The sequence below is a fragment of the Pipistrellus hanaki genome (assembly GCF_964339955.1).
Source record: "Pipistrellus hanaki genome assembly, chromosome: 18".
Lineage (NCBI taxonomy): Eukaryota > Metazoa > Chordata > Mammalia > Chiroptera > Vespertilionidae > Pipistrellus > Pipistrellus hanaki.
The window spans coordinates 14591864-14609171 of NC_140520.1; the positions used below are offsets into that span (position 1 = coordinate 14591864).

The 17308-nt window shown below is 55.4% G+C and overlaps 1 protein-coding gene across 1 annotated transcript; it reads right to left on the bottom strand.

The window, feature by feature from the left end:
• Nucleotides 1-469: 469 nt before the first annotated feature.
• Nucleotides 470-7162, bottom strand: ETV3L (ETS variant transcription factor 3 like; the record flags this gene model as incomplete). Its single annotated transcript, XM_084865779.1, has 5 exons — nucleotides 470-933; nucleotides 5610-5730; nucleotides 6385-6553; nucleotides 6789-7026; nucleotides 7102-7162. 5 exons carry the CDS (start codon nucleotides 7160-7162, stop codon nucleotides 470-472), a joined length of 1053 nt encoding a protein of 350 aa, XP_084721905.1.
• Nucleotides 7163-17308: the final 10146 nt, after the last annotated feature.

Here is a 17308-nt window from a genome sequence, read left to right on the forward strand (position 1 = left end):
ATTTAGAATGTCTCCTCGGGCCCAGCCGGGGTTGCTCAGTGGTTGAGCACTGACCTATGAACCAGGAGGTCACGGTTTGATTCCCGGTAGGGGCACTAGCCTGGGTTATGGACTCAGTCCCCAGTGTGGGGCGTGTAGGAGGCAATCAATCGATGATTCTCTCTCATCATTGATATTTCTCTCTCTCTCTCCATCTCCCTTCCTCCCTGAAATTAAAAAGAAAAACAGAAAAACGAATGTTTCCTTACTCTGATTAGCAACTTAGTGGGATGGGAGGGGGCACCCTGCCTCAGTTTGCCCCATCTCCACACATGCTCCTTCCCTGCAATGCTCCCCACCTCCTCGGACCCAATTCCATCCGTTCAAATCCTCCCGCCATTTAAACTTAGTTCCACCCAGGGAGGTGCAGAGGAGAGTGGGCAAGAGGAGAGATGGAGTTTGGGGGCCCACTTCGCCTCTTCCTCCTCCGTTAAGGAGGATCCAAGGACCACGCCGCTTCAAAATTCTCCAAATTAGGGGACCGGAGACCTTCCTCCCCGGCTTTGGGTCTTTGCATCTCTGCCAAGAAGCCCTCCCAGGGATCCGGGTACCCTTTCCCTCCCATCAGGGGGTGGGGCTTTACCTCCAGCTCCTCTGGCCTAAGGAACAAGAGCCTGGGCCTCTCACCAGCCCCCTGGCCCAGCCTGGCCAGCAGGGGAAGGCCGGGGAAATGCCAGGTGGCTGGGGGGTGCACGGGCCCTGGGAGCAGGGTGTCTGTCGTGGGGGACCCTGGGAGAAGAGGGGGCAAGAAGGGCCCTGAGAGGCGGGCCCGGTCAGAGAGGGGAAAGGGCGGGAAGTGGGGTGTGAAGGAGGCAAAACTGGGCCGCTCTTCCCAGAGGCTCCCCACATGGCAGCCAGGGCTGAGCAGGCAGCGGGTGGAGGCAGAGCCGAGTCCTAGAGAAGGAGAGAACGGGTCAAGAGAGCCCCCGCTCCTTTCCCCCACTTCTCCTCCCACCTCCCGTTGCTTTTTCCTCTCGCTGAAAACTTTCTCTGCCCCAGCCCGTGTGCCTTCCCTTTTCCTTTGCTTCCCGTCTCATCGTAAATGTCACTTCCTCAGGGAAACTTCCTCAGATTCCCCCCAGTCTGGGCAAGAGCCCTGGCGGCTCCTCCTGCCCCCGGTCCCTCCCCTGCAGGGCCCTCCGCCCCCTTAGCGTCAGGGCGGCCGTTTGTGTGACGATAGCTCGGTGGGGGCAGGAACCGTCTGTTTTCTTTTCCTCTGGATCCAGCCCAACCTGGCCCATACGAAGGGCTCAATAAAAGTGTGTGGAATTGCTGAAACCGGTTTGGCTCAGTGGATAGAGCATCAGCCTGCGGACTGAAAGGTCCCGGGTTCGATTCCGGTCAAGGGCATGTACCTTGGTTGCGGGCACATCCCCAGTGGGGTGTGTGTGTGTGTGTGTGTGAGTGTGTGCAAGAGGCAGCTGATCGATGATTCTCTCTCATCGATGTCTCTAACTCTATCCCTCTCTCTTTCTCTCTGTAAAAATTCAATAAAATATTTATATTTTTTAAAAGTGTGTGGAATGAATGAATGAATGAAGACACCCTTTGCCTCATACCCAGCGAATCCATTCCTCACTCTCCCTGTAGAGGGGGTGGGGGGTGTGCTCCGGGTTTAGCTGGGCAGAGAACTGGCTGCAGGGCCTGAGGCTTGTCCTTGAAATTCTCAGGCCCGTTTCTTCACAAAAACTCCTCTCCCAGGTAAGAACGGGCGGTGTCATCAGTAAGAGGGGGCCATGGAGCCACGGGCCGTGCACATGGGCCGAGCCCGTCTTCCTCTTCTCCTGCTGGCTCTGGCCCCTGCCTCTCCTCCTCCAAGAAGCCTTCCCTCCTTCTAGTCCTTCCACATCTGCCCTCTCTCCCCAGGATCCTACACAGGGGCTCCCAGGCTGGGCTCACTGGCAATGGCGACATAGAACTTCACTTCACTTTGTATATTTAAAAAACACACAACAACAACAACAATAACAAAAACATAACACCAGTTCTACATTTTTCTTAGTAAGGCTATCGTTTAACTAGGAGAGCAAGTATCAACCCAATGTGATCACACCGGTGGGGCTGTTGCTGATAAAACCTGGAAAAACAAATTTGTTATGACAATACAACTGATTCATTTACTATGTCTGAAGCTGGATCTATGTAGGGGAAAACAATAAAAAGTGATATGTCTGCTGAAGCCGGTTTGGCTCAGTGGTAGAACGTCGGTCTGCGGACTGAAAGGTCCCGGGTTCGATTCCGGTCAAGGGCATGTACCATGGTTGCGGGCACATCCCCAGTAGGGGGTGTGCAAGAGGCAGCTGATCGATGATTCTATCTCATCGATGTTTCTAACTTTCAATTCCTCTCTCTTCCTCTCTGTAAAAAATCAATAAAATATGTTAAAAAAAAAAAAAAGTGATATGTCACTTAGCCAGCATGGCTCAGTGGTTGAGCGTCCACCTATGAACCAGGAGGTTGCTGGTTCGATTCCTGGTCAGGGCACATACCTTGGTTGTGGGCTTGATCCCCAGTAGGGGGCATCAGGAGGCAACCGATCAATGACTCTCATTGACGTTTCTGTCTCTCTCTCCCTTCACCTCTGAAATCAACTTTAGAAAAATTTAAAAAAAAAAAATCGATACGTCATTAGGAAAATCACGGAGTCCTCCCTAGAGGACCCTCTCCTGGGCCCCTGTCCTTTCCCGGGGTCCGTACATGAGGTGGAGACTGCTGTTTTGCACTAGGAAGGTTGTGTCCCTGCCCTCTGAGGTCAAGGCTGTGTGTCCCCTTGGAGAGCCACAGCAGAATAGGCACGTGGAGGAGATAGTTCTGCTTCTCCTCCACCCCTTCCTAGCACCGATCCTGCACCTCTGCCTCTGGCTCAGCAGTGAGTGAGGAACTGCTGGGAGCTTGCCCTGAGCGGAGAGTGAGTTCCGAGACGGTGGGGACATGGGAAGCAGCCTCCTCCCTTGGCTCTGGGTGCTCTCACGACGGTGGAGGCTAGGAGCTGGCACAGCCTCCTGGCATCACCCTCCACGGGTAAGGCAGGGGCTGCTCCTGGTCCTCTGGTGACCTAGCCCTGCTCAGCATCCCTCAGGGCCCAAGCACAGGCGTGTGTGTGTGTGTGTCTGTGTGTGTGTGTGTGTGTGTGTGTACCTGGGCCAGGGAGGTGCCGAAGAGCCCACTCCAAGCCAGGGAACACTTTCCCCGCCTCATAGTTTCCCAAAGAGAGAAGCTCTGTGCCCAAGGCATTCCCAGAGCCGGGAAGAGGTGGCTGGGGTGGAGGAACGGGGAGAGCTGTTCGGGCGCTGTTCAGCTCCAGGCGGCCGGATGCGTCCCGGCAGGCCCCGAGCCGCCCCACGCCCACAGCCTCCGCTGCACTCACAGGGGCCAGAGCCAGGCATCCGCATTCTCGCGAGCTGGGACCTCTGGGTCCCCAGATACACTGGGGGGAAAGGGGGGGAGGGAGACACACACACACACACACACACACACACACACACACGGTAGGGCTAAGGCCGAGAATTCTTCTTCTTCTTCTTTTTTTTAAGGAAGATTACATGAACAAGATTATATGCTTTCTTTAAAAAAAAAAATACTTTCTTGATTTTTTACAGAGAGAAAGGGAGAGAGATAGTGAACTAGAAACATCGATGAGAGAGAAACATCCATCAGTGCCTCCCGCCCACCCCCTCTTGGGGATGTGCCCACAACCAAGGTACATGCCCTTGACAGGAATCGAACCTGGGACCCTTCAGTCTGCAGGCCGACGCTCTATCCACTGAACCAAGCCAGTCAGGACAGGCCAATAATTCTTATTCCAAGAAATTGCCAAGGGATAGAGGGGTGAGTCTTGGGCTTCTGCATAAGAGTCTGTGCTTTGTGATCTTTTCCACAGAAAATCTGATTTTTGTCACTTCCCAGCTTACAGCCCTGTAAGTGCTGGCCTCTGCATACATTTCTGCCTTCTCCCCCTGGGTCACTCGATGCTGCCACATCTGCCTTTTCCTGGCTGAGCCTCCTTCTCCACCCCACGGTCCTTCCTTGTGCTGGTCCTACCTTCGTCAGCCTGGATTCCCTTCAAAAGCCTCCCAATGCCAGTCCTCTGCCTAGCCCAACCCGAAGTCAACATGAACCCAAGCATCTTAGTAAGATGAGGATCTAGGCCTGCCTCTCCCTCCTGGACCCCTCCTGCTCACGCGATAAACTCCAGCCCCCTTCCTGTGGCTTCAGAGGAGCTCTGAGACTGACCCCTGTTTGCCTTGCCGGCCTCACCCATCACCTTCCTCCACGTCCCCACCATCTCACAACTCAGTCTCTGCCCATGGCAAGCTGCCGGCAATTCTTCACGCACAGATCTGCAGCCCTCACTTGCAGCTTTTTGCTTTACAAATGCTATTCTGTACCCAGGCATCTTTCTCCACCTGCTTCCCCGGGAGCCTCAACTCCTCTGCATTCCTGTAGCACCTGTGCTTCCCCCAATCTCTGATCTGTCACTGGCTGTGCTCCCATCTCTTCTCTCCACTAGTCTCTGAGCATCTTAAAAAAATTATATATATATATTTGGTTTCAGAGAGGAAGGGAGAGGGAGAGAAACATTAATGATGAGACAGAATCACTGGTCAGCTGCCTTCTGCACGCCCCCTACTGGGGATCAAGCCCACAACCCGGGCATGTGCCCTTGATGGGAATCAAACGCAGGACCCTTTAGTCCGAAGGCCAACGCTCTATCCACTGAGCCAAACCAGCTAGGGCTCTCCGAGCGTCTTGAGGGCCACCTTTCATCTCTCAATCCCCACACCTAATAAGTAGCTAGTGCTCAAGAAATGTTTGTTGAATGAATAAATGACTTATATCATCCCTTGCCTCAATGAACTGATATTTGGTCTTGTTCAAAGTATTCATAGGAACATAGGGTCATGCCAAAAGGTTCTTGAAATCTGGTCCTGTCAAAAGCGTCTGCTCTTAGAAAATGCCCTTGGGTTCAAACAGCCCAGAGTGTTTATTTCTTACTTTTGGTCTACAGGTTGATACACAAAAAAATGCTGTCATGTTTTATTGGTTCAATAATAGTGTTGTGGCTGTATGGCAATGATCTTTCTTGCCTTAGTGCCCAGCTGGTCATGGCTCATGGGCTTAGGTAGAGCGGTCGGGGTAGACCAAATTTCTCCATGGACATAATAAAAATAAAATAAAAAATAAAATTATATATATTGTTATTGATTTCAGACAGGGAGGGAGAGGGAGAAAGAGAAACATCAATGATGAGAGGATCATAGATTGGCTACCTCCTGCACGCCCCACACTGGGGATTAAGCCCTCAACCCAGGCATGTGCCCTGACCAGGAATCAAGCCATGACCTCCTGGTTCATAGGTCGACACTCAACCACTGAGCCACGGCCGGCCGGGTTCCACGGACATTGTGGACAGGGCCAAATCTCAGGGACCTTGTGGTGTGGGTGCTGAGGACAAGACCAAATGTCCCGCTAGAGTGGTCTCATGCTCCCTCACCCCTGTGTTCACCCAGAAGGGTACTCCCCTCACCTGGTTAAGATTCCCCGGGCCCTTCCCAGTCCCAAGCACTCACGGTAGACACTGCTGCTGCTCCCCTTCTTGTCCTCAGAGGCCTCCGGTGGCCCTCGGAGGGCCCACTGTCCGGCCAGCTGCTCCGCCGTGGCCCAGTGGGCGAGCAGCACGCTGTGCAGGAGCTGCGGAGCGAGGAGCAGCAGGTGTGGGGGTGCGACGGGCTCTGCCTGGCATCCATTCCCCAGGACTGACTGTTTCAACAACCAGTTGTTAAAACAATGAAATGCTCTCATAACGGCTGTTAGATCACCCCTCCTGCCCACGTGCGTGCCTTGGACTCCTGACTGAGACTCCCACTCGTCCCCTGGGATCCACCCCTGAAGGTGTGACGCCCAGCACAGGAATGTTTTAGAGCATCTTAGAAGAGTCAGAGCAGTGGTCTGCAGACTCATTCGTCAACAGAGCCAAATATCAACAGGACAGCGATTGACATTTCTTTTGAGAGCCAAATTTTTTTTTTTTTAAACTTCAGCTATATAGGTAGGTACATTGATATTAACTTAATTAGGGTACCCCTTCAGTCGCACTGTACATGCGCGCCCGCACGTGGTATTTTGTGGGAGAGCCACACTCAAGGGGCCAAAGAGCCGCATGGGGCTCTCGAGCCGCGGTTTGCAGACCACCGATTGAGAGGGTCAGCCCTGGGCACTCAGGGACTAGGATGCAAGGACATTGGAAGCTGCTGGGCGCCTGAGGCAGGAAGGAGGCCTGGGGGCCTGCTGGGCAGGGAGATCAGTCTGGCGGAGCCCGGGGCTCGGGGCTGCGTCCATGCTTACCTTGCTCTGCACGCACACGGGCACCAGGCTTGGCCAAAACAAGGTGGGGGCTGGCATTGCCCGTACCCCCCATAGAGGACAGTTGACCATGATGAGCTTGCTTAAGTTGAACTTGTACGTGAACCTCTTGCCTTTGGTCTTGTGCAGGATCTTCTTATTGTAATAATATCTGGAGGTCCCAAGGATGAGAATGGAGAGTTGGCCCCAGAGACCGGGAATGCAGCCTGCGACCCAGCCACGTCCCCTCCCCAGGCCAGCAGAGCTAACCCCGGGCTGTTCCTGGAGAACCTCACACGATCATTTCCTAAGCCGTGGAGAGGCAGGAGGCAGGTGGAGTGCCAGAAACCACAGCCCTTTTTCTCTGAACTCTGCCCTGTCTGGTCACTGGGGCTGTCCTCTCTCACCTGAGGGCCCGGCTCAGCTTGTCGTAATTCATCTGCGGTTTGCACTTCCTGCGGCCCCAGAGGCGGGCCACCTCGTCCGGATCCTTGATGACAAACTCCCCGTACTCTCCCTGCTGCCAGGCGATGACATGGCGGAACTCCTCCTTCTGCAGCAGCTCCAGGATGAAGTGCCACAGCTGGATCTGCCGGGAGCCTGGCGAGGACTCGGCTTTGCAGGCCCAGTCAGGGAAGGCCAAGCCTGGGGCCGAGCGGGGAGTGGGAATGCCTCCAGCGCCACGGCTGGGCCGTGGTGGGAGACCTGGCAGAGGCTCACCTGAGATCCAGGAGTTGCCTGCATTGGTGGGGACGCCCTCCGCCAAGCAGCTGCGGTGCATGTTCCAGTCTGGAACTGTGTCTGGGCTTTGAGGGAAAGAAGGGAAAGGAGAAAGCAGGGGAGAGGGAGGAAAGAGGGAGGAAAAGGAGGAAGGAGATAAGAGGGAAGAGATGAGGGGAGAAAAGGGAGACGGAGGCAGGGGAGCAGGGTCTGGGACAGGAAGCTCCCCCACACCCCCCTCCTCTGGGGACCTCCTCACTGGCCAGGAGCTGACCCCAAGACGCTGAGTCACTTACACAGATGGAAAGGAAGGCAAAGGGTTCTCTGTCCTCACCCTGCTGGAGGATTTGGACAGAGAAGGAGATCTCTTCTCAGGGCTTAACAGGATTGGAGTTTTTCCCAAGATAAGACCACATGTAATTAATCATTGACTCTTTCTAAATCTTGAGTGGGCCGAAACCGGTTTGGCTCAGTGGTAGAACGTCGGTCTGCGGACTGAAAGGTCCCGGGTTCGATTCCGGTCAAGGGCATGTACGTTGGCTGCGGGCACATTCCCGGTAGGAGGCGGCTGGTCGATGTTTCTCTCTCATCGATGTTTCTGGCTCTCTATCTCTCTCCCTTCCTCTCTGTAAAAAAATTAATGAAAAATATATTTAAAAATAATAATAATAAATAAATAAATCTTGAGTGGGAGGAGATGGTAGATACAGAGATCCCCTACCACCATTGTACCTAGACTAATTTTACAGTTGAGAAGAGCAGGATTTGTGTGTGTGTGTGTGTGTTTTCCACTGACGAGTCTAAGTGCCTAAGAAAGTATCTGGCACATCATAGGTGTTCAAGAAATGATTGTTGATACCATCAATGAATGGGACTGAACTGATCCATGGTGCCTCTGTGTGTTTAACACCTGCCTTCTCCCTCCGAGTGCTGTGGGCTCCATGAGGTCAGGAACCCCAGCTGGTTCCCTGGAGCCCTCCCTAGCCCAGGGCCTTGCACTCCCGGGTGCTCTGTAAATATTTGCTGAATTAATGAACACGAGCAAGGAAGAGGGGAATTCGTTGTTTCCCAACTTGGCATGGGGAGGAGATTGTTGAAAGAGCCCCAGTGTGATGCAGGCAAAGGGAGGAGAGAGGATGTCTAAGCCCCAAAGCCTTTGGGTGGAACCAAGGCTGCTACAAAAAGGCTGGCATCCTCTGTCACCAGCGGAAGAGGAAGTGATAAGCAGGAAGTGGAGGAGGGATGGGAGAGCTTGCCATGGGGATGGCAGGACGCAGGCCTGCTCCTGGGGGTGGACCTAGAGGGGTTACTCGGACGTAAGGACCGCTTGTGAACAGGGGATGGGCTTACAAGGCCTGGGTGCTGGGCTCCCGTCTCTGATATGTGGGTGCAAGGTGAGCTTCGTTCTCTACCAGAACTTATTAGGTGCAAAGGTCTGGAGAGCATGTGGGTGTTTGGCTGGAGTAGCTGCCTCCTCCCCAGTCCAGGCTCAGAGAGGGAAAGCACCTGCCACGTGGTGTTGAACTGCTATCCCACACTCCTAGTCCACAGCATTTTCCCACTTATTTATTCTTTTGTTATTCCTCACCCAAGGATATTTTTCCATTGATTTTTTTTTTAGAGATTGAAAGGGAGGGGGAGAGACAGAGAGAAACATGGACGTGAGAGAAACACAGTAATTGGTTGCCTCCTGCACACCAACTGGGGCCCGGGATGGAGCCTGCAACCGAGGTGTGTGCCCTCAAACCCTTTAGTCCGCTCCATCCACTAAGCCAAACCAACAAGGACTCTTTTCTCATTTTTCAAAGTGATGCTTCAAGACTTAAAAAAAAAAAAAAAAATCTGTAGTAGTGCTACTGAAAGTCTAATGTGGATCTTAATAACCTTAATACCTCGTGCTTCCATGTTGACCCACATTTTGGTGATGCTCCCAAGGCTGAGGGCGGGGGAGAGCCCCACTCTGTCCCGCTCCCCATCTCCCAGGTCCTCCCTCTCGTGCTGTGAGCTAACCGTGCAATGCTCTGGGGCGGCTCTACCAGGGTAAGCATCGCCCCTACAGTCCTGTGAGGATGCGCACTGAGAACTAGAAATCAAGGAGGATCATAACCCAATCTTGAATCACCAGAGAGGCTGCACTTAAGCGCCTGTGTCTCTCGAAGGGTTATAGCAGTGAGCAATCACTGTTGTCATCAGCATCCTCTGGTTCCTAACACAAATGCATATTATGACACGTGCGGGTTTCAGGTCATTATTTATTAGAAGCAAGAGAGATAATGATAACCATAGGGAGTATGCCTTCAACTGGAACTTGGAGGCCAAGGAGATGAATGCCAAGAGTAGATTTTACCTTGTTCAGAGTTTAGTTCATATGAATTGGGTTCCTATCATGCACTCAGCATTGGGTCTGACACACTTTTTTTTTTTTTTTTTTTTTTTTTTTTTTTTTGTCATATGCTACTTCCCCAAATCTTCACAAGAACCCCTTGAGGTGGGTATTGTTATCTCTGTTTTGCAAGCCTAGGAAATTGAGGCTCCGACGATTAAGAGGCTTGCATAAGATCCTCGGGCAAGTGGCGGAGCCGGATGGGAACAGGTCTGTCTGACTCTAGGCTCCCAGCTGTAATCAGTCAATCGCGGCAGAAAAGCTGAGGATGAAACTCGGGAGCAGAGAGAGGAGGCTGGCAGGAGGCTGTGGGCGCTGAAAGAGGCGCTTGGTGTAAACCTAAGAAGTGGGCTCTTCGCCAGAAAAATAATTCGCCGAGGACCCGGGACGCCAAAGGACAGTCAGATGGGCAGAGTGGAATACGGAAAGGATGAGAAAGACAGAAACACATGGGCATGGGCGGGGGTGGTGGTGGGATCGAGAGTTCAAGACCAACACTGCATCTCTGCAAATTAGAAACTTGCATCAAAAGCCATTTTGTGCCCTGGCTGGTTTGGCTCAGTGGATAAAGAGGTGGCCTGTGGACTGAAGGGTCCCAGGTTTGATTCCGGTTGGGGGGGCATGTGCCTTGGTTGCGGGCACGTCCCCAGTGTGTGTGTGTGTGTGTGTGTGTGTGTGTGTGTGTGCAGGAGGCAGCTGATCGATGTTTCTCTCTCATCGATGTTTCTAGCTTTCTGTCCTTCTCCCTTCCTCTCTGTAAAAGATCAATGAAATATATATTTTTTAAAACGGTCATTTTGTTGTGGGGCCTTCTGAGAGGCTGCAGGATCTGACCGACTGGACACAACCAAGTTTAGTGGTAGAGACTGCTGGATTGATTCAGTGGGAAAACGGGGCTGTTTCTGAACACAAAGGAGGAGGGAAAGAGACAGAGCAAGAGAATCAGCAAGAAAGAGAGTCTGAGAGAATGAAACAGGGAAACGGAGCTGTGGAAAGGGGACTGTGGGCCCCGGGGAGATCCAGGCACACAAATGGAGGGGGGATCAGGAGGGCGGCAGTGTTAACGCAGAGATGGTGGCTGGGGTGCGGAGGGGGGCTCTATGCTTATTAGCACCGAGCAAACTGCCATCCCCAAATCCTGGATCCGATTAGAGGCCTCTGCTCTCTCCCCTGGATCTCAGCCGCACTCGGAGAGTGTGGGTGCTGAGACCTCCCTTAATGCTGTTAGCTAAAGCCGCTTAGGAGCAGAGCGGGACCGGCTGGGGCCTGGGGAGGGCAGGTCCCACCGCCTTTTCACTCAGGGAATTCGGAGGGAGGTGCAGGGATAGCTGTCTTCTCTTCACAGAGACCGCAGGGCATCTAGTTCCTCCTTCTGCCACAGCCCCCGCACCCGGAGAGCCCAGGCCGAGGGCAGAGCAGACTCCTGACTGATGCTCCGAGGCTGGGAATCTGGCCGTCTGAACCCCAGGTCCCTCCCGCAGCTCGGCCGGGGCAGCTCGGCACCCCCCCTTCTTACTCCTTGGCCCTGCACCCCCTCCCAGGCCCCTTCTCACTCTGCTTTGGTAGCCATCCTGCAGTTCCTCCCCCGCTCCCCCTGCCCAGTGCCCACATCTTTGCAGTCCCCCGGGGCTGCGGGATTTAAAAGGTTTGTGTCACTCGGTGGAGCAGAAACCCAAACCCAGACGCCCCCTGGCCCACGCCCAGCCCAGCCACCAAGGGCGGCTGGAAGTCACGGGGAAAGCACACACCACCTCGGGGATCCGGAGGTGAGGGCGCGGGAGGTGGGGTGTCAGGAGGCCTCTTCTAGCTCCGCAGCGTCCCCTTCCCCGGCCCATCCAGGTCTCTGTTTCACTTCGTGTGACCTTTCAGGCTTCAGCTCATTTCCTCTTTCATTACAGGCTCTCTCCTCTTTCCTCTCGGTCTACCTCTTCCTTTTCCCCCCATTTCCCTCACTTTTCTCCCCCTTGTCTTGTCCATCTTTTTCTCTCAGTTCCCGTTGGTCTCTCCATTTCTATCTTTACTTCTGTGTCTACAGATCACATGCCACTGGCTCTCTCCGTCTTGCTGCCTCGGTCACTGTCTCTCATTGTTACTTTGTTCCCTGGCCTCTTTCTCCAAAGGGGTCCTCCCCACCCCCACCCCCCTTTCCCCCACCCCACCCCTCACCCCCCACCCCCGTCTCTTTCCAGTGCTTCAGAGCTGGAAACTGATCCCAGGCTTCCCAGCGTCTGGCCCTGACTCTTTCCGCCCACCTCCCTGCTCCCCACTCTTTCCCTCCCAAAGCCCTCCTCCAGCACCTTGCCCCGCCACCCCCCCAACCTCTGTTGGTTCTTTTCATCTCATTCCCATCAGCTGTGCCCCAGGGGATCCCCCGTCTGGATACCCCCTGTCCTTCCCTTTGTCTCTCTGACCCAGAGACAAGAAATCCCCTCCAGCAGGCGCTGGGGTAGTGAGTGAGGAGCCAGGCTGGCCAGAGGAAGTGAAAGCTCCCGGCCAAACGCTGAGCTGGGGTGAGCTGGCAGCCAGCGTGAGGCTGAGTAACGGGGACCAGGAACGCAGCAGGCCTGTGGGGCAGGGTCACGAGCTGGGGGCCTCTGCGGCCTCCACCCCCAGCCCTCAGCCCTGCCTCCACCCCCAGCCCTCAACCCTGCCTCCACCCCCAGCCTCCACCTCCACCCCAATCTGAACCCAACCCTAACTTCCACTCCCACTAAGTCCGGAGGCTCCACCCACGTGGCCTGGCCCCTCTCCCGACTGAGCCTCGCTCCCCTCCAGCAGGGCCAGGAAGGGGCTCGAAGGTGGAGCGGCCGGGGCACCACACTCTTCCTCAGCCCTCCTCTCACCCATTGGGAAGGGGCTGACGGGAGGAGCGGGACTTCTCTGCCCTCAGAGCATCCCCTCAGTGCCTCTCCGGCTTCACACAGCCCGCCTCTGTCTCTCCACCCCTTGGCTGATCAAAGACAGCCACGCTCTCAGATTCCGGACTTCTTGGTCCCAGTTCTTTGGGAAGGATTCCAGGAGTCTGAGGAAGGGAGAGAAGGATGAGGCCGAATCCTCTTAGGCCACCAGAGGTTTCCATTCAGGTCACGCCAGCCTGCCTTCCGGAGGAGCACAACCCTAACTCTTCCCTCTCTGGGATCCGCGGCCCATCCTGCTTCCTCCCGTCCCGGGGCTGTGATGCCCACACCCTCAGTGCCACTTCTCTCCCACGTTCCTTCCACCCTGGCCACGTGGATGGCCCCTGTGAGCTCACTGAGATGCAGAGCTCCCTCTGTGTTCACAACAGGGCCCCTAGCCCCCCACACACACACCCAACCCCACTAATCCCAGGAGTCTGCTCCAGTGAGCTAACCCCTGACCCTAGCTGTGCCCCCTCTGGGGGGAAGAGCCTGCTGCCCTGCTGGGCTTGCTGTCTCTATGGGGTTCCCCATCTCAACTGCCTAACACGGGGCTCTCTCTGCCTGCCCCCCACCTGCCCCCCTCGGGGCTCTAGTGTGGCCCTGGGGTTCTCGTCTCCACTCGTGACTGTCTCCTGACTTCTCCCCTTCCCACCTGCCCCACAACCGGCTCCCGGCTGGGGCGGGGTGGAGGCAGAGCTGCCCCGAGCCCCTTACCTCAGCGATTGGTCTGTCTGGTCCGCGCTCTGTCCAGCAGCTCCTTCGGGCTCACTCCTCCTCGCCCGCCCGCCCGCCCGGCTGCCCCGGGCTCATCACACGCGGAGTTAGGGTTACTGAAGATGAGAGCGGGGATCGCCGGGCTCTCAGGGGAGCCGATGTGGTTTTCAGACAATGGAATTAACCCTTCGGGGGCCAGTGGCACTGCGGACGGCGCCCCCTCCACCTCCGTGGGGGGCGGAGTGAAGTGGGAGGGAGCCTCTCTCCCTGGGCCCTTTGCATCCAGCGCCCGCCCGCCGCTGGGGCAGGCGGCTCCCGAAGCAGCGACCAGCAGAGGGACTGGTGAGCGGGCTGCCCCTTCTGCAGGTCTGAGGAAAGGGGCCCTGGACTGCGGGAAGTCCTTCTAGCGGTCTGCCCTGCCCAGGACACATTCGCTTTTTCTTTTTCTCTCCTGGGGCTTTCTGCGGAGACAGAAGGAATCGAGACCTGGGCAACCTCTGGCACTTCCCGCTGCCTCACTCCCAGGTTCTTCCTGAGTCCTGGGCCCCACCTGTGCTCACAGGCCGCGGCCAGATCTTCCGACGCGGTGGCTTTTCCTCTTAGTCTCACTAAACATTAAAATGGCATGAATAGAGCCATGAATAGAGCTGAAACCGGTTTGGCTCAGCCTGCGGACTGAAGGGTCCAGGGTTTGATTCCGGTCAAGGGCATGTACCTTGGTTACGGGCACATCCCCAGTGGGGAGCGTGCAAGAGGCAGCTGAATCGATGTTTCTAACTCTATCCCTCTCCTTTCCTCAATAAAATATATTTTAAAAAATAATAATAAGATGGCATGAATCGTTTTTCCTAATTGCCTTCTTCTAAGGATTGCTAAGCACTCGTGCGTCTCTTTCCTTTTAGAGTTCTAGAGAGTGATTTTTCCTTTTCTTTATGAATATGACCCCAAGTTAGACAGCAAGAAGAACTTCTGAAGAAGGCATAGACCAGACAGGAGAAGGTAACGGCGTGGCCGTCAGATACCCCGCTAAGGACATAGTCGGAGCACGATCAGGGATAGGATTCCAAAATGCACTGGGGAAGTGGGGAAGGGGGGAAGGATGTAGGTACTTGACCTCAAGAGGGACTTCTCCGGGGAAACTGGAGGGTGGATGTCAAAGACCAGAGCCTCTGTCTCTAAAGTCCTGGGGACCAAGCAACCCTGGAGCTGGGTGGGGGGGCCCGTGTCCAATCTCCTAATCCCTGGTGGGGAGGGAAAGATTGATGGCTGTCGCTATGGAATCAATATGATTTTCTTTATTTCTCCTCCCCCATGACTCTGGGAGGCCACGCTTCCCTCCCCTCCTTCTCCATCATTACACAACCTCTCCCAACCCCGAGCTGATCGAGATGGGAATAGAGGGCCATGGAATTAAATTCTGGGGGTTGTTTTCTGGTTAAATCAACCGAGGCTAACATAATGGAAGTGAGAGAGAGAGAGAGAGAGGCTGTGTGATGGAAGGGAAGAGACGGGAGCTGAGGGTTAGGGGGAGGCAGGAGGACAGGGCTCCCAGCCCACTGAGGGCATAGGAAAAGGGCTACAAAGGGGGGGTGGCCCAGAATACTGGTCCAGGGAGTTGACTATGACAGCAAGGATGAGGCAAACCTGATGTGCGCAGAGGACAGGGAGCTGCAAGGAAGACTGGGGTTAGTGCCCAGGTGCAGTATCCGGGTATTTTTCTTAGGTGTCGTTGGCATTTCCTCACCTGGAGAGCTGGTCCCACCCCTTCGCTCACCTTCTCCCCGTCCATTTCACCCACCTAAGGACCTTTTCTGTTAGGAGCAAGAAGATGCTCCTGGGAGGAAGGACCCCTCCTCTTCCTCCCCACGAAGGTGTTGCAGCAGAATCTGAAGCGGGAGTTCAGATTTAAAGTTTTTAAAACTTCAAATACCCTAGCTTGCAACATGCAGCCTCAACACATGTTACTCTGCCTTCAACACCCCCCTCTTCACGTCCAGTAACTGGACCCAGACTGATCAGGCCCAGAAACGCCCGGACAAACCCAGACATTCATAGAGGCCGAGGGAGCCGGGGTGGATCCCATCCCTGTCTGGAAACAGGAGTCCGCAGCAGGCAGCCCCCTCCCTTTGGGGCTGAGAGCTGGCCCTGGGTGTCTCCCGGAGTCCACAGGGAGAGAAGCCATTGGGCTGAGGGAGGGCCGGTGGGGGCTGGGAGGAACCCTCTGGGCTCCCTGCCAGCCCCCGGGGATTGATACACAGACCCAGGCGTGCTGAGTGCCTTCACAGCAGCAAAGCCAGGGATGCTCTATTTGAGCCTCAAGCAGAATGTCCTTTCCTAGTTAGGGTCGTTTCTCATACAGTATTTGAGTAATCGGCGTGATCTGCTGCTGGATTCTGAGCCTGTTGACACTGTCTGACATACTTGGAATGAATGGGTCCTCTCAGGCCTCAGTTGTGCCTTTAAAACGGGCGGGACCAAAGACGCAGGGCTGGGGTCGGAGCCTGGGGAGGCCTCTGTGGGGGCTGCTCAGGGTGGGGGTGGCCAGGCAGGGGGGGGTGAGGAGGTGGTGTCCTCTCTTCCCTGAGGAATGGGGATGAAGAGGTCTCCTCTTCCTTGTCCTCCTTGCTCTCCTGCCAGGACTGGTCTGGAGTCCAGGACTGAAGGGACAGGGGACTTGGCTTGTTCCCAATGGGACGGGAGGAGAGTATTCCTTCATAAACACTCCTTGCCATCTGCCGGTGAGACAGGGGCCATTCCCACCGGCTCATTCCCTTGAACCCCCCAGCCGCTCCCCCAGACAGGGTGGGGCCCAGTGCACCCTCCTCAGAAGGGCAGAGGCAGTGGTGGTGACAGAGACTTGGTTTAGAGGAGGGAGAAGAGGTGAAGGGAGGAGAGGGGAAAGGGACACCCCTGACTAGAGGGATACGGTCCCAGGGGCCAGAAAAGGGGAAAGGAGAGGAAATGCCAGGTATGCTTTTGGAAGGAGGAGAAAAGCAGCCTTCAGGAGACAAAGAGGAGGGAACAGGAGAGGACTAGGGCAGTGGTCGACAAACTCATTCGTCAACAGAGCCAACTGTCAACAGGACAACGATGGAAATTTCCTTTGGGAGCCAAATTTTTAAACTTAAACTTTTTCTAATGCCACTTCTTCAAAATAGACTCGCCCAGGCCGTGGTATGTTGTGGAAGAGCCACACTCAAGGGGCCAACGAGCCGCATGTGGCTTGCGAGCCGCAGTTTGCCGACCACGGGACTAAGGGAAGGAGCGGGTGAGGTAGAGGGAAGAGAAGAGACTAGAGATGGAGGAAAAGGTGAGCAGGAGGCAGCCCTGGGGTGTGCAGCACGTGGCTGAGGGCCAGGGAGGCTGCGTGTGTGTGTGTGTGTGTGTGTGTGTGTGTGTGTGTGTGTGTATGTGTGTGTCCGGTGGCCGCGGTGTCGGTGGAGACTCTTCAGGTTCCATTAGTGGCGATGGAAGGTGACATGCAGGGATCGATACCAATCGAGGCGACAGACTCCCAGTAATAAACCCATTTCGCTCACACTTCTCCACCCCCACCGGCCAACCCCAAGAGAGGGCGCGAGGGCTTCCCACATCTGACCCCCTCTCCAGGAAGGCTGCTCTCAGACCTGTCCCAGCCCCGGTGCTGGGACGGGGTAGGGACCCCACGCCTGGGAGGAGTCTGCAGCAGGGCGGGGGCGGGGCTATCTGGCCTCATGAGGCTCAGGCCCAGGCTCTGCTGCCTTCCACCTGGACTCCCGTCTCCTCCCTAACCCTGTGGGTATTTCCGAGGCAGAACTTGGAAGAGCTCTGGACTTTCTGATCAGCTTACCACCACCACCACCACACACACACACACCCCCCCCCCCCCGGGTGCTGGTGAAGGCCTCTTTGTGTGCCTGGGTCGGTGTGGGTGTCAGAATGTGTGTCTGTCTGTCTCTGTCAGTAGGTGTTTGTCTGTGTGTGTCTGAGGATTCATGGAATGAATGTATGTCTCTCTGCGGAGTCTGCCTTTACGACTGCGTGGCTCCGTGCGTAGGTGTTTGTGTTTCCAGCGTGTGTTGTTAGTGTACCGTGTGTGCCGATCCGTGTCCACACACCCCGCCCCCGCTTCTGGGAACGGGGGTCCGTGAGCCCGAGCTGCCTGCGTGAGTCTGAGCGTGCGTATCCGTGTTCCTGTGGGTGCTGCTGCTGGTGTGTGGGCTGTTTTGGA